General features: G+C 36.6%; 2 protein-coding genes across 9 annotated transcripts; one reads left to right on the plus strand and one right to left on the minus strand.

Moving 5' to 3' along the window:
• Positions 1-1267: 1267 nt before the first annotated feature.
• On the minus strand, positions 1268-11267 carry LOC18427032 (NF-kappa-B inhibitor-like protein). Of its 7 annotated transcripts, none has more exons than XM_088849470.1 (10): positions 11117-11267; positions 10862-10902; positions 4881-5041; positions 4133-4237; positions 3522-3578; positions 3137-3217; positions 2934-2968; positions 2720-2809; positions 2180-2336; positions 1268-1698 (listed from the first exon to the last, which is right to left on the minus strand). In XM_088849470.1, the coding sequence occupies exons 4-10, from the start codon at positions 4154-4156 to the stop codon at positions 1585-1587; spliced, it is 558 nt and encodes a 185-aa protein (XP_088705596.1). In that variant the 5' UTR covers positions 4157-4237; positions 4881-5041; positions 10862-10902; positions 11117-11267; the 3' UTR covers positions 1268-1584. The 7 variants fall into 7 exon arrangements, 6 of the variants coding, with proteins under 6 accessions (XP_088705596.1, XP_088705744.1, XP_006836158.1 ...); XM_088849618.1 differs by having other exon boundaries at positions 3427-3578; XM_006836095.4 differs by having other exon boundaries at positions 10862-11267.
• A 1844-nt stretch (positions 11268-13111) lies between these two features.
• On the plus strand, positions 13112-23356 carry HIT3 (HIS triad family protein 3). 2 transcript variants are annotated; one of them, XM_006836096.4, is made up of 5 exons: positions 13112-13529; positions 21780-21837; positions 22554-22643; positions 22806-22923; positions 23107-23356. In XM_006836096.4, exons 1-5 carry the CDS (start codon positions 13399-13401, stop codon positions 23172-23174), a joined length of 465 nt encoding a protein of 154 aa, XP_006836159.1. In that variant the 5' UTR covers positions 13112-13398; the 3' UTR covers positions 23175-23356. The 2 variants fall into 2 exon arrangements, with proteins under 2 accessions (XP_006836159.1, XP_088705800.1); XM_088849674.1 differs by having other exon boundaries at positions 13143-13529; positions 21747-21837.
• Positions 23357-23509: the final 153 nt, after the last annotated feature.

The following is a 23509-nucleotide window of genomic DNA, read 5'->3' on the forward strand; positions in this document are numbered from 1 at the left end:
TGTAAAATCCCCATCTTTCTCTTTCTCTCTCTAGAATACATGTGCAAAATCTCCCTCTATCTCTCTCAACCACACAGACACACTCTCTCCTTTCCTCTATATGTTATTTATTCTCTCTACAAAGAGATTCGATTAGTGTGAGGAAGCCAATGGAGAGATAAAGAAATTCGTGGAGAAGGAAAACCGTGAGGAAGCTAATGGAGAGGGAAATCCGGTAGGAAGAAGAGGTGAGGAAGCCCAAGGAAAATAGAGAAACCGTGGGGAAGAGGCCGTGGTGGTGAAAGAGAAAGCCATGAGCATGTGGAAGAGGCTGTGAGCGTTGAGGAAGAGGCTGTAAGCCTTGAGGAAGAAGCCGTCAGCGTGAGGAAGATAGAAGAATGGGTAAAAACCAAGGTTGGTGAGGAAAATAGAGTAAATGGGTTAACGGGAGGGGTAACGGGTAACGGTCAAAACGAGGTAAAATTGTCTTTAACTCATATTTTTTTGAGTTGGGGGTTTTAGTAAAAAAAGTTGATTTTTTAAAAAGAAGAGTACAGAAATGTTAAAGTGGGGTAGAAAGTCTAAAAAGACCAGTTTAGGGAGTATTAGTAGTTTTCCCTTTATATTTTTCAAGATTCCTGCTGACCATAGTTGAGGTTTTCATTCTTTAAAAATTTGAATCTAAAATCCAACTCTAAAATAGACTTCGTAGAGTGGACATTTAAATAGATGAGGCTGCTCACTCATAGTGGACATTTAAACAGATGAGGCAGCTGACTTATAAAAACCTTGAACGATATTTTATCCACACTTTATTTAAAAGGAACTAGTCATTTTTTATCGATAAATATAGTCCCTCAAGCAATTATAAGAAACCAAAGAGTTTGGAATGATTTGGGAAAACTGAATACTGAGCGGATTCTCAAGTGATTCTTAGAATTTTGGGGTGCATGGAAGCCATGATTCTTTATATGTGTAAATATTTGTTCAATAGTGTATCTTTCTTAAGGCATGTTTGTACTGAGTGAAAATATTTATCAGGAAATATTTTTACGTAAAATGATTTTTTTATGTGGTTAGGTGTGAGAATATTTTCACACCAATTGGCTCCATATTTTCACATCAATTGACAGTTAATTGATGTGCAAATATTCTCACACCTAACCATATAAAAAAAAATTTCACGTGAAAATAACCAATCATGCCCTTAGAAAGAGCGATTAGCTCGAGACACATGTAGATATTAGAAAAGGTAAGTAGAAACTCTTGGACCTTCTAACAAGAAAAAGAAATGAACACCAAGAAATTATTTCATTTGCAATTGTGCTTGCTACAAATTGCCATGGTAGAGATATACAAGATCAAAACATACTAAGATTATTTCATTTGCAATTGCGCTTTCTAAAAATTGCCATGGTGGAGATATACAAGATCAAAACATACTACGAAGCACAATCAATGGAGGCAAGACAATGGCTCAGATAAGATCCTCTCTCTCTTTATGGCAAGACTAATAGAGCCTCAACAAGAGCTTTCTCTCTCATCAGAGACTTGGTTCCTCCAAGGTTGCAACACCTTAGAATCAAAAGTGAGTTTTCTGTCTTTTCAGTAATCTGGGTCTTCTTCTGGAAATATGAATCTCAAATCCTCATTGTCTCTGTAAACCTGAACCAGTGCAGCTGCCTTGTATGCAAAGAACCCAAACATTGCTGGGACCAACTGCAGAGAAACAGGACAAACCGTGGCCCATTAAATAACAGTTCAGTAGAACAAAGATGAAAAATATATTCTTCTTTTGAATCGAAGAAATATTACAACAAATCTGCGAATATTTTTTCCTAATGTACAACTTTTACTGGAAATGCCAGCCATGTTCTCTTTATAGCAAAAACAAAAGGGTTCCTTAAGAAAAAACTTTTATGGGGAAAATCCATTCCAATTTCCTGCTAATGAAGACTACTTCAAGCTAACTAACATAGATGGACTCTACATTGGAAGTTAGCTCAAGTTTTATTGAAACTTTTCCTGCAAAAAACCCTATATAAAGAACCTAAAATTGTGGGTGTGCTTAAAAAGTTGAGATCACATACGTTGACATTTAAAAACTGGTCTATGTGCCTTGAAAACCTGAAATTCTCTGCAAAATCTTAAAATTCATTTTTCATTTTAATGCAATGGGTAAGTAATTGGGAATAACTACCTGAAAATCAAAGGGATCATTCAAGAACTGGTGTGACAGAGCCCACAATCCATAAATTGCAGCAGGAATCACAAGCCTAGGGGATGAAAGTGCAAAGGCACTCCCTTTCACTGTTCTTTCCAACGAATTTTTGAGGTCATCACTTCGGAACCCAATCCTGATTATAAAATAACATTAACCCATATTAAAAAGGTTGATGCATGCGTTGTGTGTGTTAGTGTCTGTGTGTATAAATTCCACTTTGGAACCCAATCCTGATTATAATAGCCCAGAGTTAAAAAGCTCATGCCTAGAGTGAAGGGGAAAGAGAGAGAGCGAGAGAGAGAGAGAGAGGTGGGGGAGGGTGAGGTGTAAGAAGTACAAATTACAGGATACAGACAAAATATAAACACAAATATGAAGGGAATGATGCGATAGATCTCTATGCACAAACGTGTATGTGTGTGTGTGTGTGCGTGTGTGTGTGTGTGTGTGTGAAAGAGAGAGAGAGAGGCCACACACATGCACACAGAAGAAAACCTATGAAAGTTGAAAGCTTACTTCTTGGATTTCTCTTGCATAAAAACCTGTGGCACCATGGCTCTTGATATGTTGTCTGAGTGATGATAAAGTAGCTGAAGATATAAACAGCTGCAGTACAATGAAATAAGAAAACAAATCTCAGATTCCAAGTAAACCTAAATAACCATAGTTTTTTTAAAGCAGCTAAAACAATGGAGATTTCTTGACTCATGAGAGAGATGCCAGAACCAACCTGAAGAGTACTCCTGTTGCATAACTTAAAGCAGCCTGTTCCACACAATTAGAAGGGAAGAATAATTTGGGTGCATGAATTTTCAAATAATTCACTAGATAATTAGACATTTGGGCATTCCAAAAATACTTCTTAACAGTATCAAAGCCATTTGATTCATGGAAAAACAAAATTTGTTCTCCCCAATTCTAGATAAAGAACACCTGAAGAGATAAAGTTATCAAGCAATAGCCACTGCAAGCTGCTCCAATCGTCGTTGTTAAAAGCAACATTTCCCTCTTCACCTGGCAAAAAATGGAGGCGTCAGAAGGCAACATGCACATTTTCTCCATTATGGCGGTGAGTGTTCTTATCATTACAAGAAGCGGAATATTTTCCCCATGCACATCTTCTCCAATATATAAAATTGAACAAAAACACACACACACACACATAAGAACGCATTTAATTTAGACAAAATTATTTAATTCAAATGATCAGTGAATAAATGAACCTTCCTGTTAGTAGTGATTCAATATCAAAGTAATCCAGAGGTACCAATCAAACACTGAATTTATACAAAACTTGGTCTTTGGAAAAGACTCATACTGCATCATATTGGAGAAGATTTAGATTCTTCCTTCTTTCTCTGTCATTCTGCCACTCCTGTAATCAATATGTAGGAAAATACACAGTAAATATAGTGTAAATAGCTAGAGCTGCCAATTTTGTAAGATAGTGATCCCTATAGAGAAATTCGAATCAGAAGAGACCATTTCAACAGCATAATGTCAAGAATATGTGCAGCATCAAACAAAAAAGAGAAAAAAAATCAAAACCAAAAAAATCACGAAGTACCGGCATAGTCACATTATTTTAGCTTTTAAATATTAAAACAAAAATTTAATTGCTAACCACATTCAACATTGGGATTTCATGTGCCTAGCATATATTTCTACTTCTCTGTTTAGAAAAGTGGGAGAATCAATAAACCACCTCTATTTTTTTCAAAAAATTAACCAAATTTTCATCTAAGCTGCTTTATTGCAAATGTCCCTTACCAGTTACATAACTTTTCCTAGACAGATTCGAAAAATTCTTCGTGGGAACTTCTGCAGAAATATCAAATCTTTTGTTGCATTTATCTTCTTATTGGGACTAAATTTACATCCACTTGTGAATGGTTGGAGAGGAGATTGGTCTATGAATGAGACACTTACCTTTGCAACTGACTTTCTATTCATGGGAACGGAGTCTCCACCTAAAATCCAGTCTTGTGTTTTGGTCAATTTCAAAAACCCTCCGGCATTTTCATCTTCTGCAACCTGATCAAATATCGAAGTCGAGATGGATAAATTACCACTACAAATCAAGAAACTATGCCATAAATTGCCCAAAATTAAAAGAAAGTGCTGGTCTTCTAGAACAGCAACGAATTCACCCCTTTCTTAAGGATTTGAGAGAAGTGGCTGCTTATTTCTTAAAAGAACCAGGACAACCATTTATTCTCTTATTTGACTAAAAGACTAGTATAACTAACAAAACCAGGGCAACACTTAGAATAACACCAATTTCTTGAGACAATGGCCCTACTGCTTGCAAAGTAACAAAGTTTTCAAAGGCAAGGTACACAGTTTTATGAGTATTCTTATCAAAAGAGTATTTTAGGCATCTCTTAAAAGAGTTGACCTTTCTATCATTCCATGTTAGACTCTAGAAATGCCATATTCATTGAAGCTTAAACTCTGCCAAATTCCTCGATCTAGACTCTGCAAAAAGCATTTGAACAACTTGTAGCAAAAGCAATTTCATCATTCTCGAGAATAAACAAATGATACGCCGATATGAAAAAAGGTTATGAACTTACAATATCTATATGTATGTCATTTTTTAATGTTGACTTCAAAATTCTCAAAAGGCCAAAGTACAATAGCCTGGAAAAACTACTACAAGTTGGCCAACACATACCTCCTCAATAGGCTGTAGATTTTCAACTTTCACATCCTCCTCAACCGATTTGAAATAATCCCCTTTCCAGAGAACATCAGAAACCTTTGATATAAAATCTCCATTTAATTGTCTATCTTGAAGAAAGAATTCCACTAGATCTCCAGTTGCAAGCTCTCTTTCTGGGAAAACAAATAAATGAAAAAGATCACATGAATCATAGGGAATGGTGAAAATTTTGATTAGAAAATTGAGACCATTACAGTCTCTTGAAGATTTGTAAAAGATTTTCCATTACTACATGTAAGAAAACTTAATTTGATTAGCCCCAAGAAGCCTAGATTTTACAAGCCAACTTCTACTTCGCACAAAATGTACATCAATACAAGTATTACATACTGAAAAGAATATTTGCTCACAAGTTTTGTCCACAGGTGTTTGAATCAGATGCCTAAGGGTCTAGTACTTTCGCCAAAAAATCTAGTGGGCAAGACACATTCATATGATTATTATTTTATATAAAATAATAGATTTTTAAAGTATAATAAATAATTCCTATTTACTACCAAAAAACAAAATTCAGATTTCTTACACTTAGATGTGATTGGTGCAACAGTGAACCACACAAACTTGGCACAAGGCATCTCAGGTTCAAACCTCACCCTCTTGCTCTCTAAAGTATCCTTGTGTCTGAAAGTGTCAACACACCATACTTCAACAAGAATGCAGGGTATTGGTTATTGTCATTTAAACAAGTTCCTCTACACCCACTGTACTAGTAGTCATCCATGTTTTCTGATTTCTAAATATTGAAGTATATTTCCTCAAAAAAAAAATAATCTTAAGAGCTATTAGTAATATATCAAGAGATACTCTTAAGTTGTGAGCTATATTAATTCATTTCATGAACCTAATGCGATAGACATCAAAACAGTACTGCTCCTCCTTTTTCGTAATTACTACACTCCAATAGTATAATGCAGATCCACATTCATATATTTCAATTATAGAAAACACTAGTGGTAAAGTATATTGTATTGTCAACTATAGAAAATACTGCTATGGGAAAGCATTTTACAAGACCGTTATTTTTGGAACAACAAGGTCACAATCACTACTAGCTAGCTGCCGGACGTAAAATCAAGCAACTAAGGGTGTGTGCTACTGGAAGTAACATGCAAGGTAAAAAAACTAGGTTTGAGCTTGAGACTCGGTCCCTGTCCAAGTAGAGTAACTAGGAAGTGGAGTTGCCTGAGTAGAATATGAGCCCGAAAGAACTCAAAGTGGCATAAAAAATTACCTAAAAAATGTTGAAAATTAAAAAATAGTAAAAAGCTAAACAAGAAATAAACAACATTAAACAAAAAACAAAAAACAAAAACAAACATATGAAGGAATATGGAAAAAAAATGATTTACAGCTTGAAAAATTCAGAAAAATCCAAAAAATAAAGATTAGATAAATAAAGCATATGATAAAAAAATTCACATACCAATAATAAATAGCATATAGAAACATATTTTTGCATCATTAATTAGTGATTTAGTAAAAAAATGTTAAATTGTTAGGACATTTTTAATAACCCAAAATTTCCTAAAGAGATTGCTGAACATGGTGTTGAGGCAACTTACTCGGCCGAGTCCAAGTCCATTTGGCTGAGTTCTGACACTAGTCAAATGTGAAACCAAATTTTGAGCACGGTCGATGGCACATCCCCAACTATCCTATTTGACATCTAACACCTATTAGAATTTTTTTAGGAAAATTTCAATCCATATTTGCATTTTTATAGGATTGGGGAGCATTTTGGGTTATCTTGGTTAAGGTATTTGTGCATTGAGGGCAAAATGGATATTTTCATAATATAAGGGCATTTCTAGTAGTTGGAAAAGGGACCATTCTAGTTATCTTGAGAAAGATGTGGGATATTAGTGTTGGGTTTATGTGGCCTTTAAAGGCCTTATGAGAGGTTGTATGAGCATTGTATATAGTGAAACATAAACTCAGTGGGAGTGTGGTCCTCTCGTAAAACATACTAGGCAAATGCAATTTGCCGATACTCGGACTAGGCTCAACGTGCTAGGCCAGCCGAGTTGGAAAAACCCAAGGTACCTAGGCATAGAGATATAACCGATGAGGGTTTAGTGGGTTAGCCCTTGATGAGGTCGGAGTATGCCAGGATGAAAGCTGAGGGACTGTGTGACCCTTATGTGTGATGAATAGTCTATAGAGACAGGACTAAAATCTCATCATTGTATCATCACACGACATGTACATAGATAGCCGTATTGAAATAGTAATCTACCATTGAGGGTGAAGTGTGTACATATGCAAGAGATTATCCCTATGTACCATAGAGTCATGGTTGCATCACGGTCTATCGAATCATGGTTTGTCTCTAGGGGAGAACCTAAAATCCATATACTAGGATTACGTCTCCTAGCCAATTGATTGACTTTGGCGGTCCAATCATGAGCCCCTACAGTGGACTGTAAGTCATGAGAACTGTTGGGTCAGTTTGAGAAAGCTATTGTGGATCGTGGTCTACAGTTGAAGGTGGAGTGCTCATGCGCCTTGATTAAATCCTAGACCTATTTGAATCCGATTCTCATCAAAATTAATTTAATTTAATTAATTTTATGTTATTTGATTTTTATAATGTTTATTTGAATTTTTATGAATCTTCTGATATTTTAATTTTGTAATTTGGATTATAAATCAAGAGAAATTCATTTTCTAAAGTCTTAAATAAATTAAGAAGATTTAAATTCTAAAAATTCAAATTTTATTATTTCTAAAAAAATGTGGGACCTACCATTATACATGGGGGCCCATTTAATAACTTTGTTGGATTGGGTGGGGCCCATGGGAGGCCACAATGGGTGGCACACCCCACCCATGTAGAGTTGCCCACTCGCTAAAATATTGTGAGACGCATCTCATGCTAGTTGGCTTTCCTTTTGTGGAGAGAAGCCTACTTGCAATAAAGAAATGATTGAAAGTCAAGAAGGTTTGATTGAAAAATAAGGAATGCCTATTTAATATTAGAAAAAGTAAGAAATATTTTCCTTATTGAACTTATTTAATGGGAATAGGTTTATGAAGGGGAGGATAAGGTTCTAGCACCTTCCTTAGTATCTTGATGGTGGACCCAAAGAATGAATGGCTCCATCACTCATCCCACAAGTCTCCTTAGATTGATTGTCAAGATTTGCACCTACGATTTATGGCAAACCCTAATGCATGAAAAATCTATAAAAAAGATCATTCATCTCCCATAATCTCTACATCTCTTATCTATCTTCTCTCTCTAAGATTAAGATCTCTCTAAGTCTCTCTCTAAGGGGCACGCCCCACCTAGCCTACCTCTCTCTATCTGAAACCCTAGCTAGCCCAAGGGGCCACGCCCCAACCTAACCCTCTATCTCTCTTTATATTGGGTGGCACGCCTAGACTAGGTTAATCTCTCTCGTGTGGGTTCTAAAGGAGCTAGATTGGCTTGTGATTATTTTGGTAGCAAGGGAGCATCCCATAGCTAATAACTTTCTCCCTTCTCTCTTTGCTTTCTATCTCTCATGGGCATCAAGCCAAAGGGCTTGAATTAGTCTAAAGCATTGAGCTTTAGGTTGTTCTAGATCGAGATCTATGGACAATGATTGGGTTTTGCTATAAGAAGGAGAAATCAAGAGACCGATTAGAGATCCTAAGCACCATCAGAAGGAGGAGACTCAGCGTGGAGTGTAAGAAGCCCGATTGAGATAATCTTCGGCACCCTCTTTTGTTTCTTGCCTAATTATTTATTATATCTTTTATTCCCAATGATAGGTTGTGTCTTTTCTTTGCTATTGAAAAAAAGGTTTTGGAATAGCTTCAAGTTCTTGAGATCCTATTATATTTTTTTCTTTTCTTTTATTTGAAGTTATTATATTGTAAAATGACTACTTGTTAGTGATCTGGGTCCTGAAGAAAAGAAAAAGAATTGCAAAAAAAAGAAAAGATTATTATATACTCTGGCTAGATCACACAAGTCCTTTCAATTTGTCCCTTGATTGAAGAGGAATCCATGGTTCTAAACTTCTAGTTAGGGAGATCAATGGATCAGATAGGAAAGGGTCAACCCTGGTCCAAACCCAACCTGACTAGGTCCTTGGACCAGACCCAACCAAGACCTAGGTCAAATCCAAGTCTATGACCTGGATTCGAGTCGATCCAGGGGTAGTCTAGATTAAGAATATATATATATATTATTGTATATAAAGAACTTTATCAATTACCCATGAGAGATGCACAATTTATCTTCTTAAACATTTGCAACGATTCCAACTCATAATCATGTGTCTTTTGATGGGCATTTTGAAATTAAATCAAACTACAAGAGCAAGATGTTAAATAGTTTACCTCTCATGAGTATTTTCATAAATCTCCTTTGTATATATTTTATAATATATAAATAAATTAAGGGAAAGTCTCCTGTCCCATTCACATCAATACTTTAAATTGAACTAGGCCATATCCAACGGCCAAAAAAATAATTTTGTTTTGTATTTTAAAGCTAGTTTACCAGAAATTTGGAATATATTAATTTTATAGCGTGCAACAAATAAGAATAATACAAAATTGTATAAAAATATTTAACCAACATACCCCTAAAATATTAAATAGGTATTTTGATCTACCTATTTTGTTTAAAATAATTTTTTATTTTTATTTCTTGTGCTTATAAATCTACTCCCCAAATTCCAAGAAATTTAATTTTTAATAAAGCATAAAAATAAAGAAAAACAAATTACTTTATAGCCCTTGGATAAGGCTAGCTTTAATCCGAACTTATGAGGGTAAGCCTCCATGTTCTCTAGAGTCTAGACCTAGCGCTGCAACAGGCCGGCCATTCGTGGCCCTAGCCCAGCCCTAGTCCTGGCCGAGGAGGCCTTGGCTTAGGCCTGATCCAGTAAAATAAAAATAAAAAATAAAAGGAAAAAACAAAGAACAAGAGGGCCAGGCCAGGCCAAACCGGCCAAACAGGCCCAAGCCTGGCCCTACCCACAAACATTGATTTGTGGCCCAGGCCTAGTTTTGTAGGGCCAGTCCGGGCCGGCCCATTGCCACTCCTATGTGGACCATAGTTAGCAAGGCGGGGAATATCAATATATTGGCTCACCATAAAATCGGAGATAAATCGATTTTGTTTTAAAAAGTCGGATGAAAAATCGGGTCAAAAATATATATTGGCAAAAATTCTTTATGTAAAAATATCGCAAATATATGGGACTAGGCTAAAAAATTCGGAGTGAAGAAAAAAGATACATTTAAAAATTTTGACATTTTAAATTTCTAAAAAATAAGGCTATTTAATGAAAGCATTGAAAGTAAATGTGTTTAATTTGCATTATACACAATTAAAATAAAGTTAAGGAGAAATAAATAAAATAAAATAGTAAAGTTGATGATAAATAGTAAAGTTGATGAGTTGATGATAAAAAACGCACCATTTTATGCTAACTATGCTAACACCATAGTCATTAAACTAACTATGCTAACACCATAATCATTTTTAGAAGGTATACGGTGTATATATCATCAATTTTACTTTTTTATTTTTCTTATTTCTACTTAACTTTATTTTAATTGTGTATAATGCAAATTAAACACATATTTACCTTCAATACTTTCATTAAATGGCCTACCATGCCATTTTTTATTTTTTAGAATTTTAAATTTTCAAATTTTTTAAACTTATCCATTTTTTTCACTCCAATTTTTTCATCCTACTTTTTAAAATAAAAATGATTTATTTTTTATTTTATGGTGAGTTGATATATTGATATTCCCCGACTTGCTGACTATGGTCTGACCTGACCTGCTATGGGATGGACGCATCCCATGGTAGGTCAGTAGAGCTGTTGTGGGCATTTCCATAATTTGACAAATTCCACTGATTATTAACTCGAAGGTTCAAAAAATTACCAGAAAAGGAAACAACAATTTCAGAGAAGAAGGTTTACCAGAAAGAGGGCTTTTGGCGACCGAGCATCTGCGGAATTTCCTGAAATGAGTAACGCCATTACGCGCAAGTGGTAAAGGATTTTGAGTAAAATGCAGTAATTCAGATGAAAAAACGTTGAAAATCCCCAATCCGAGGCTCTCCATAGTTCTTCCTTTCTCTCTCGAGAGAGAATGGATGAGTGCGGATAGTACTCTGTATTCCTCTTTATAAAAGAGGAATTCTCTACAATCCTGCTTTCTCTCTCTACACGAACCTCTTTTACCCAGGGAACTCCTCCACAATCTTCATTTCTCTCTCTACAGAGAAATTGAGACGTAGAAAGAGAGGGCGGTCACGCTCTTCACTCTGGAGATGGATGGAGAGAGAGAGAGTGGGAGACGCGCATAATATCGTTAAAAACCTGCAACAATATCCACTCCTAAATGCTTCACAAAGAATAAAATATACATATTCCCTGTTTTATCCACAAATAACAAAAGCAGCCTCTTCTATCTAAAGAAAGACAGTGTTTGGTGAGTCTTTTGTGCGGTCTCCTTACAAAGATGTATTCTTGGTCCAAGATTTTAGGGTTCCATACGTTTTCGCAAAATCGAATCGGTTGGTCCAAGATTTTAGGGTTCCATACGTTTTCGCAAAATCGAATCGGAACGGTTAACTCGACATGGTCCAGTTTAATTAAGTTCTAGACGATAAAAAAAAATATTAAAAAAATAAAATAAATAAAAATAAATACAACAAAAAAGTACTAAAATATGAAAAATATATAAAAAATTATTAAAACAAAACACATTCAAATGAATTGAAAATTAATGAAAAAATTAGATTTTAACTCATTTTATATTTTTTATGGCTATTTTTAAAAAAATTTAAAAAAAAATATAAAAATGAGTATAAATGACCAAAACAATTTTTTAATCTTTACCATAATATAAAGAATATTTAAAAATACATTACAAATCAAATTATTTATTTTTTAGAGTACAAACATATATATATATATATATATATATTAAATACCATATTTTGTAACATATTTTTTTACCGATAATTTTCAAGATTTTCAAGTTTTCATAAATCGATCGATCTACACTGTTTTTTAAGCTTTAAACTCTATAAATAAAATGAAAATAAAATTTAAAGCTATTACAGAAAATCTCAATATTGAAATCACATTTCTCGATACTATTTAAAAGTAGGCTCTAATTTGATTGTTTAGTGCTTAAGCTCTATACAAATTGTACCTATATATATATATATATATATATATATATATATATATATATATATATATATATATATATATATATATATATATATATGTATTATTTTTATTTTTGGGTTGGATCCATCTTCTGGTTAAATCTGGTCAAAGTCTGAAGCCAATAACTTTGAATCTAAGTCCCATAATTTTTTTTGATTATGCGTCCAGTTGGACAATGACCTAACCCAAACTGTTGTCACCTCTACAAAGTCGGAAGTAATAAAAAAACAGTTCGAGAATTTATGACGTGATTGAATGTACGACCACCAAATTTTTAAACCCAAAAATTTCCCTGTATACCATGTATGCTCATAACATAAATATGATTCCGCCAACTCATTGACACCTAAGAAATGTTAATAGAAAATTATTGAGTCAACATCCAAAGCATAAGCATCAACGTTAAATTTAAGCATAATATATACTCAATTACCCCACTACCCTCACAATAATTAGGTACCATGGTCCACATAAGTTTCTTTAAGAGGGTGTTTGGGTGGTCTAGGTTGGGGTCGACCCGATTAGGGTGCAGGTCCATGTTGTAGATCCGTCCGGGGCAATCGAACTTGGGTCTAGATCATTTTTGAAAAACTGGAAGTAGGTTTTCGATTGTCCACTCGCTATACCGATTAATCGAATTGATGAGATTGATCGAACCAATGAAAATTCGTTAGGCAAGAATAATAAAAATAAGATAAGAGAGATTGTGTAGGGGTCTTAAGGGACCCCCTACTCACATAATCTTATCCAGATTAGCAATTAGTTATGTATATCGCGGGTGACAATGGTCTTTCTTTTAGACCTAGGAGGTCGGATCTAGGTTCAGCATACATACAAATATAGGTATGGTAGCATCCATGTCATATTACGGGTGGCAACAAGTCGTGTTGCATCTAGATCCGTGTCTGGCTAGACCCATTCAAATCCAACCAAAAATCAAAATATCTATATATTTAATTATATTTCACAAATTGAGACCTGAAAATATAATGTGGGACCTTGGCTTAGATCCAGACCTGAACCCACCCTAGGTCCAATTTTTGGACCCGTACCTGGTCATAGGGGAGGTCCAGCCGTCGGGTCCTGAGTCGGTACTCGGTCCCGGTCCCGGTCCCGGTCCAATGGCCCATATATTTCACAGTATTAGGAGTTCTGGATAGGGTTGACATTGATATTTTGGCAAAACGTAAGGGTCTTTTATGTTATCTCTCAAAAATCAAGATCCCTTTGTCTCGTGGCTCCCGTCGTCTAAGAATCACTGGTGCTGAACGGAAATGAAAAATTCACAAGAAAGAGAGGATATAAGGAGGATCAGGGTTTTGGGGTCACATTTGGGTGCCATTTCAATGGCTTCTTCTGAGATAGAAGCAGCTCTAGCTGCAACTCCCGATGATGCTCCGACTATGTAAGTATTGAGATACTCATTTTTTCTCTAATTTTTTGATTTTTTTTGTGCATATTTTCATGTGACAATCTCTCCCGCAAGCTTCAATCGACTGTGATCTTCCCTTTTTTCTGACACTTTTCGTTATTTTTTTGCCTTTGATTATTTGTTCGAACCATTTATCCTAGTTTATCATTTTATCTATCGCCAATTATGTCCCTGAACCCATTTTTCCTCATCTTTTTTCCTTGTAAATTTATGGAATTTTATCTCATGTTATATCACCATTTGACCCCCCATCTCTCATTTCTTTATTTATTTTCCTGTTTACTGTTTCCTATGTGCCCTCGTTATCACCATTTATTTTCCTGTTTACTGTTTCCTACGTGGCCTCTTTATCTCCCACAAATTTCCCATGTATGGTAGTTACTGGCTTTCCTTCTTTTTTTCTGCTCCAGAGTTTGGATATTCATTTTTCAGCAATGATCCCAAGGAATCACAGTAAACACTATTTGAAAACCCTGATATGAAAGATTGAATGAAAAGAACTAGTGAATCATTTGATAAAGTTCTGGTTAGTATAGCCTAGCAAAATAGTTTAGAGAGGAAGGGATTTCTAGTTTGATAATACACAATGCAAATCAAAAAGTGGACTGCATTATACGGTTGCTAAAATGGAAGCAGCAGTAATAAAACTGTAGAAATATTTCTTTGTAAATTCCCAGCCCCCCACCCAAAATAAATAAAAATAAAAGATGATTGTTGATAAATAAATATGTGGAAATATTAATATCAGCAGTGGTTGTTGTGGTAGCATGAACAGACTAGCTGTGAACTAACACTACAAGTAGTGTCAGCATTAGCAGTGGCAGTAGCAGTGGCAATGGCAGTAGCAATAGCAATAGCAGTAGCGACAACATTAGGAGTAGAAACAGCCTGCAGTAGCAACAACATTCGGAGTAGAAGCAGCCTCTTGATTGTAGTAGCAGTAATACGGGTAGGCTACTAGTCTTAATAATCAGTTTTTCAAAAGTTGGATTGGGAGGCTGAATCTGTCACTTGCTGGTCCTGAGTTGACTTGGTGAACCAACCGATTCAGATTGGTTTGACCGTACTGAGCTCACAATTTGAGAAAAATTCGAGAAAAATTCTAAAAAATTCTAAAATTATAATAGGTGGATTTGTTGAAAGAATTGAAAATTTATTACAAGCATGTGTGAATACCGAGTCTGGTTCCTTTTTGAGTGCCACAAAATCATTTCCTAGTGTAAACTGCATTAGATCTCACTATTGACATCTATAGGATTGACTAAATATCAATATTATGTTTAAATGAGTCGAAACATACAATCTAATACCAAAAGGAATGACGTGATAGCTCATTGATTGAGGAATAAGTCTGGGGGTTTAGGATCCTTGAAATTAATTGACTACACCGGGCCATGGTATCCCCAACATCTAGGTTGAATTCCCCAAGGATGATTCACCCCTCATGCTCGCCCCCACCCTCCTGCTGTTCGAGCTCAGGCTCATGCCCCTTATGTCATCATGTACATTGGGTTGGGATTAGTTGCGTTTGAATCATGATTACCTCCTCCTCCATTATACTCTATAGGTTCCCCATGTACATCTCCTTCAAATTGCTTGAACTATGGTTGGTCCCCCCGTAGTCCTCCATGCTGACTCTCATCATCTCCTTCCCACCGTCTATCGTTTTAAGCACTGGTTGCTCCACTTCCACCAACCACTCCTCAACTAGGTCCTCCATAAATATGTGATTTAGATCAATCAAGTTGTTGTCCTTAACTGCCATCTCCAAGAATTGCTTTCTCAATCTATAATGGACATATACCAGCTTTTGAAGCCTGGGGGAAGTGAACCTCTTACTCCTAGGGGGGTGCCACCACTGGAATGTACTCACCCTATGGTAGAACAAGTTTGATTGACCATCTTGATTTTCTATTCTCTGTAAGTTCTTTGTCTCAATGCCATGAACCCACCATTAAATTGAAAAAAAGGGCAAATAACATACAAGCAATGCCCTAGCTAGTGTCAAAGCGAATTGATCGGAAATGGCGTAGAAGAAAGGAACGATCTACCACCTCCTCATCTAAGCAGGGTCCATCGAGCTCATATGCAGTGGAGGAGTTGACTCTATGCCCTGTTTTCGCAATCGCGCAATGATCGATGCATTTATATGGGCTGTCCGCAAGGATGGTCTACCACACTAGTGTGTAGAGGTAACAAAGTTCAAGAGGGATTCCGAATTATTGTGTGCTTTGTTGGATAGATAGAGTGGTGTAGGAGGTCAGAGAGGAGCATGTGGTTCAGTTTACACGAATAATGTTGAAGCGCGCGTATTTGCAGGTAAGAGGTTGATGAAAAGAGAAAGCATCTAGTGCAGACCCCTTGTGCTTCCCATTGGATTGACTTAATGCTATAGAGAGTTGACAGCGCATGAGTGTTAAGGACATCGTGGAAGCAGGGAGATCAATCACAAAATTCATATACAACTATTCTAGAGTCCTTCACATTATGAAGTACGCATGTGGGAAGGAGCTGGTTAAGCTCGGGATCACATGCTTTACAACTAGTTACTTATCCATGGTGTTGATTTTGAAGTCACAATCCAGGCTGAGGATGATGGTTGCCTCAAATGAGCAGTTTCAAGCGGGCGGGCCTAGGCTATAAAGAAAGTTGAGGTCCTAATTAGTGACATGAGATTTTCAGACAGGTACGAGAACATAGTGGCAGGCAGCTCCTCTTGGGGCTCCTCTATGCAGGGAAACAAAGGCAGAAAAAAATGCCAATTTGCACAGTTGGTCTTGAAAATCATTGATGACATATGGAAGACGCAATTGAAGATTTGAATATCACATTTGATTTACTGAAGATGGCACATGTAATTAGCCTGCATGTTGTATTCTCTAATTGTATGTACTTTTTACGTTATTTCTTTAGCCACACATGTTACTACTCAAAAGTGGTGAAATATTGCCTATCGACGTCCTTAGCCACACATGTTAAGGCTTTTAGGGACGTAAGAATCACCTTTCTTGTGAAGAAATTTTCTTAAGTTAGTGGGCATGTTGAATTCAAACTGTTGAATTGGACCTTGGTCTCTTTCTCAGCTTGCTATGTCTAAGAATGTGCGAGGGCCAGTTGGATTTAACCTTGCAAAGGTGTCACACTCTGAGATTGATCTAGGTTAGCTTCCATGTCCTTCCTTATGCATCATTGCTTGTCCATTAGTTTTGATTTGATACTAGTTCGGGTATTGCTTATACATTATTGAGAAAATTAGGGAATCCCTCCCCTCTCCCCCCCCCCCCCCCCCCCCCCGCAACTGGAATAATTCTCCCTAAAAAAACCCCTGTTGCAAAAGTCTCTCTCATGTATTACCCTCCCAAAGTACATATTAGGTAAAATCGTGACCAAATTGCCCTTGTCTTACACAAGTCAACCAAAATTTCGTATCTCTCTCATTTTTTATCTTTCCCTTTCAAATTTCCATCTCACACTCATTTTTTTCGTTTCTCTCTCTCTCTCTCACTTATTCATTTCTCTCTCTTTCTTTCAGCAGTTTTCTCTCTCAAAACTTTGTATCCTAGAAGTTCTGAAGCATGGTCTTGGAGTTTTGGAGAGCTTTGCAATTGAAGAAATTAGGTTTGTAGGATTGAATTACTAGGTGGGTTTCTTTAGCTGAATTATTTGTTAGATCAGTTTGGAAGTTTCAGAATTTTGCGATTCGAGAAGCTTCCTTTGAGCAGTAGCCCACCATCAACAACCAAAATTCTATTTGTACTGTATGACATATAGATTTTTTTCTTCTTACCACTTTAGTCTAGGAAGATTGAGAGGACTACATCTTTTTTCCCCTAATTTTGAGTTCCTTCGCTTTCCACTTTGAGAGGAGAGCAAAAGAACAGCAAAGGAAAATTGTCTTGTGAGTTTACTGGGCCTATTATTACTGTATTATGGGTTGGCAGCAAGAAATAAGAGAAACCCATATCTGTAATTAGAGTATGGTAGTTGTATTATCAAGGGGAAGCCTGGTGGGAAGAAAAGAAACGTTCAGGATGGAATTCTGGTGAGCTTTATCACTCATAGAGCCTTTTATGATGCTGTGGTAGAAGAGAGTGCAAGGCTTTCCTTGGTCACTCAGGAAATACAGCTTCAGCACTTATAGTCTTCTGTGGTGCCTTGGCAGAAGAGAGAGCAAGGCTTTTCCTCTGTCGCTGCATCAGCTGCCACCACTAGCCTCGCTGTTAGAAATGACTGTAACATGAACGCCATGAATATTTGACATCTCTCTTCTTCTCCATCAACTTCAACCATGGCTCATGGGTTTGGAGCCTTTAGGCCTAATTTTGCTTCAAATATGGAACCCACAGGCCCTCCAAAGCTGAGGCTTCGGCTTGATCAGGGTTGAGGACCAAGCTTATTAGATCTAATGGGAAGCCATCTAAACCCAATCTAAGGGGCATCAAATCATCATCTAAGCTTTATCCCCAATGATTTGGGTTAAGTTTTCATTAATCATGTTCCTCCATTCTTCAAGGGCCATACCTCAGTAAGACCAAAAGTCACCTTATCTTTTCTCACTAATTCTATCCATGTGCCTTCTCTGTGCCCTTTTAGAGCCTTCTATTTGAATCAAATCGTATCTCCTAAACAGAGCTGTATCAGGTCTACATTGCACATGGCCAGCCTACTACTTTCCCTCATCTTATCGCCTATTGAAGTTACATCTAAGTTACCTCAAATATATTTATTTCGAATTTTATCCTACTTATCTTGCCACTCATCTCTCAACATTCTCATCTCAGCTATGCTCATCCTATGGATATGTTGTTTCTTGACTGCCCAACAGTCTATCCCATAAAGCATGGCTGGTCTTACAATCATTCGATATAACTTCCCCTTCAGTCACAATGGTATAATATGATCGCATAAAACTCCGGATGTACAACATCTTCATCAATCTCTCCATTCTCTTGGATTATCAACCTTAGATATCGGAAACAATCTCTCTTAGGTATTTCTTGACGATCACCTACTTCCTCGTTTCTACTTCTATTATTACTATACTTGTATTTCATATATTTTGTCGTAGTCCGGCTAATTTTAAAACCTTTAGATTCAAGAGCATCCCTCCAATGTTCTAACTTTGTGTTGACGTGTCCTTTAGTCTCATCGTTATGTGTCATCCGCAAACAACAAACACCACGGTGCCTTATCTTGTAGGTGCCTGGTTAATTCATTCATAACCAAAGTAAAGAGATATGAGCTCATTGCTGACCTCTAACGTGGGCCCATTATCATTGAGAACTCACTTGTCTGCATACTAGTTAGTGCTCCCTTGTACACGTCTCTCACCATGTCAATATAGCCTCTGGTGACTCCTTTCTTTTCCAACACCCACCAAATTAAATATCTAGGTATCCTTTCGTATACTTTTTCTAAATCAATAAAGACCATGTGGAGGTATTTTCCCTTCACCCGAAACTTCTCGAACAATTACTTAAGTAGGAAAATGGCTTCGATAGTTCTTCCCTGGTATAAAACCCGACTAATTTTATGATACACTTTTTCACGCCTTAGTCTTTGCTCAACAACTCGCTCCCACAACTTCATAGTATGGCTCATAAGTTTAATCTCTCAATAGTTCATACGATTCTGTATGTTTTATTTGTTCTTGTAAATGGCACTACAATACGTTTTCTCTATCATTTTCTTTGTTCTAAACACCTTGTTGAACAGGTAAGCTAGCATATGCCAATCTCCCCCATGCACTTCCAAACCTCTATCGGGATACCATTTGGTCCTAAAGCGTTTTCTATCTTCATCTTTCGCAAAGTTTCTTGCACTTCATGTGTCGTAATCTTGCGAAATATAACTATGACCTCTGCCCTCATTTATGTCGAACGTTCCTCCTAATGTTGTGTCGAAGGGGCATCAAATCTGCAAACATTTTTTCTCTGAGGTGACGAAATCGATCCCCAATTCTTCAAATTCGTTGGAGTTTTACCCTTCTTCACAAGCAGAGAACAAGGCTTGTCCACTTGAGTTACTCCATAAAGTATTGGGAAACATGTTTGGGAGCTCATCACCTTTGGATTTCATGGTGCTCCAATCAGATTGGTTAGAGAGAGGCTTGAACACCGGTGTCAGTCTCTCTGTCTGTATCGACCTCTCCGAGCTTGAAAGATGACAATGGGGAAAAACCCATTGAGGAGGTTTGGCTTCTATCAATAGCACCCCACAATTAGAGCTCTCATGGAGCTCACATGTCGGCCACCACTTTTTTCTCTAGGGGGGAGAGAGAGAGAGAGACGAATAAATGAGAGAGATGGAAATTTGAAAGGGAAAGTTAAAGAGATGTATGAATTTTTGGTTGACTGGTGTCATGCATTTAAGAAGGGCAATTTAGTCACTGTTTTATGAAATATGTAACTTAGGGAAAAAAAAACATATTTTAGGGTAATACATGAGAGAGACTTTTCAACGGGGGGTATTTTGGGGAGATTGTTCTAGCATGGGGGATTCTGTAATTTTCCCTATATTATTTATCCTTTTATTCAGTTCATGGTGGGTTATACAGGGCCCTTCGACAAGGAGCTTACAAGAAATAACAATTAAGGTGATTGGCAAAACTTGTTTTGCTATGAGGTGTGAGAGAAACTAGAGTACATTCCTGTAGTTGTGCACCCCTAAGAGAAACATATTGATTTCCCTCAGGCTAAAGAAGCTAGTATACATCCATTATAACTTAAACTTTAGAAAGTGGCAGTTGGATAGGGTAGTTGAGGACTTTAACACGATTGATCTAGATCACATATTCTTGGAGGATCCAACTGAGTGGTTGGTGGAAGTTGAGCAGCCTATGCTTGGCAAGAGGGCATCTCTTGAAATGATAGGTGAGGAGGAAGGAAAAGATGAGATCTAGAGGAGGATGATGAGGGGGGCATCCAGAGGAGAGCCCACAACTTGATCAATTGGAAAGCGATGTACATCGGGCACCTGTAGGGGATGATGGGGGAGGGAATGGTGGTGATGATAATTTTGAGGCCACGAATGCCAAGCTGATTACATGCTACTGATATAGGGTGCGTGAACCCAATCCCATCATTAGGAGGGTGTGTGAGCAAGAGGGGCAAACCAACCTTTTGGTACTTCAGTCTTGGTGGAAGGGATGTTGTGACCGTGTAAAGTTAGCCTGATCCCCAAGACACCAAACCCGTATATTTGTTAACGACATGATGGTCGAGACTAATGTTGAAAGAATGGATTTGGCCGCCTAGGTGGCTGAGCGGGTGCCTAGGCTGTTGCCTATTTCTATGGGCAGGCCCGTCTAGGAAGTTGGGGGTTCTAGGCCCTAAGGATGGTATTTGAGGGGTTGCACTGGAAATCAAACTCCACAAATTGATCTTAAAATCCACTTTTTTCAAAAGTACAAATAGAAGATGTTATCTGAGTCCCTAATACATCATACATATATCAGTTTCAAATTTGAAATTGAATTATTTTTTGAACAGAATCTAAAACTATAAAGATTAAAAGATGCCCATGTCCCAAAATCAACATTGTAAATTATCAATTCAACATTTCCAATAAACAAAAAGTCACAAATCATAAGTTGCAAGTCTTACATAACCAGTAAAACTCATCAGTCAAGTCCATAGTCTAACAATACATCAAATATGATAAACTCATATTAGCAATTAAGTTCCCTCATCACTAGCAGCAATATCTGGGCTGATCTGACGATCACGACTTTATTTTGTATATGAATTTTAATATTTTTTCTACAAATCCAAATCAAGTAAAATTTGGAATGTCTATTTTCTCATAAAGGCACACCTAATAAAATACTAAAAAAATAATTCGTGGAATATAAATTGACCAAAATACCCCAAAAATTTTCAGGGGCAATTTTGGTCAATTTATTTATTTTTCTAGTTATGTTTTTAAATATTTTTATTAGATTTTCCAATTTTTCAAAAGTGGACGCTCTAAATTTCAAGTGATTTGGATTTTAGAAAAAAAAATTAGAATTCAAATGCGAAATGCAATCGTACTTAGGTTGGTATTCAATCTAGGCTGTTGGTGTTTGCTGTAGCTGTCAGCTAGTGGACTGGTCTCAGCTACTCCCTATATATATATATATATATATATATATATATATATATATATATATATTCATGTGCCCAGCTAGTTAGGTGTATGTGCCTGCAGAGTGGTTCAACATTATGATGTTTTGCTGTTCAGATTTGACAAAATATTGAAGAAGGAGATACCAAGTACAGCGGTTTACGAGGATGACAAGGTATTGTCTATTTTCTTTGGTTTGTAGTTTTCTTAACAAAAGATGGTCTCTAGACTTTGTAGGACTTTTGGCATCATTCTAATGCATAAAAATATACTGGTGACTGTCTACTTTGGCTTAGGAATATGAAATTTGGGAAGAGTATTGATCCTTCTCAAACAAATAGTGCCATCATGTGGAATCATAAGCTCTTGTTGTTTTTGCTGCATGTCAGTTCGATTTAAGCTATTGAAATCATCAAAGGTTTAGGGCTGAAAGTAGGTCATTTTAATAGAAGACGAGTTGGCTTGGTGCACTGTTTTCTTGGAATAATTGCATAGTTATCCCATTATTATTATTTTTATTGAGAACACAAATGACACACAAATCCATTAGATTAGTTTGTGAGGGAGATTATTTAATTTCCTTAAGATTAGAATTTGAATATTCTTTGACATCAATGCAGGCAACTCAGTGATTTATTTGTCAGTATCAAAAAAAAAAAAACTCAGTGATGTATTTGAGTTTTAACCTGGTAACCTTGAACCATTATCCATAATGAACTTATCATAAGAGGGCTATTATTAATGTACAAATCTAAAGAAGTGTGTTCTGGAACATAGTGAAGCCACTCGATGATGCTTTTTGTTATGTGAACTATAGAGGAATCTACAAGTGCAATCGCAGAGAGACAGAGATTTGGACCTTATTTCTTGATGATGGGATATGTTTGGCAGGTTTATGCATTTAGGGACGTTTCCCCACAGGCTCCGACACATATTTTGATCATCCCTAAAGTGAAGGACGGATTGCTTGGCCTTTCGAAGGTTCCTCTCTTTCTTTCATATGAAAAACTGAACCAGCTACTTCTACTTACCTGCTCAGATGCTAATGGCATCCCTTATGTCCAGTTCATCCATTTTGCTTTATCAACTGAAATGAAGAGTATGATGTTTATTGTTTAATGTTATATTTTATTCCTCTTGCAGGCAGAAGTGAGGCACATTGAAATTCTCGGACACCTCTTGTACACCGCCAAAGTCATTGCTAAACAAGAAGGACTTGACGATGGCTTCAGGATAGTCATCAATGATGGGCCAGCTGGATGTATCTCTCTCTCCTTTTCTCGCTATATTTATAAATACTGGCTTAACACACAAGTTCTCTCTCTATACATATATATACCTCATGTATATAAATATATAATTCAACTTTTATGTGTGCCACTACTGGCTTAACTCTCTCTCTCTCTGTTATGACCATTTTGTGATTTTCAAACTATTTTTGCAGGTCAATCTGTGTATCATTTGCACATTCATCTTCTTGGGGGAAGGCAGATGAACTGGCCACCAGGTTAATGTGGACTTTTGAGTAGAATTTTCTTTTCGTGGACATTAAAGTTTGTCTTTGATGCATGCTTACGTGCGAAACTAGCAATTTTATATTCGAGCATAAGGTAGTCAATATATACCGATAAGCAAGAAACAGACATTAGTTTATGAGTTTTGAGTATAATTGGCTTAATGGGTTGATCTAACCATACACGTCTTTGCTTACTTTGAAGGAAATTTTAGTATTAAGTATTAAGTATTCTATTCGTGTTCTGAAGCTTCCTGCAATGCTTTAACCTTACATGAACCATCAGATGTCAACCATGGATGCCCGCTGTTTGTCAAATTTTTGACAGACTTGA

The sequence above is a fragment of the Amborella trichopoda genome, chromosome 1 (genome assembly GCF_054954075.1).
Source record: "Amborella trichopoda isolate Santa Cruz 75 chromosome 1, AtrichopodaSantaCruz75HAP2 v2.0, whole genome shotgun sequence".
NCBI lineage: Eukaryota > Viridiplantae > Streptophyta > Magnoliopsida > Amborellales > Amborellaceae > Amborella > Amborella trichopoda.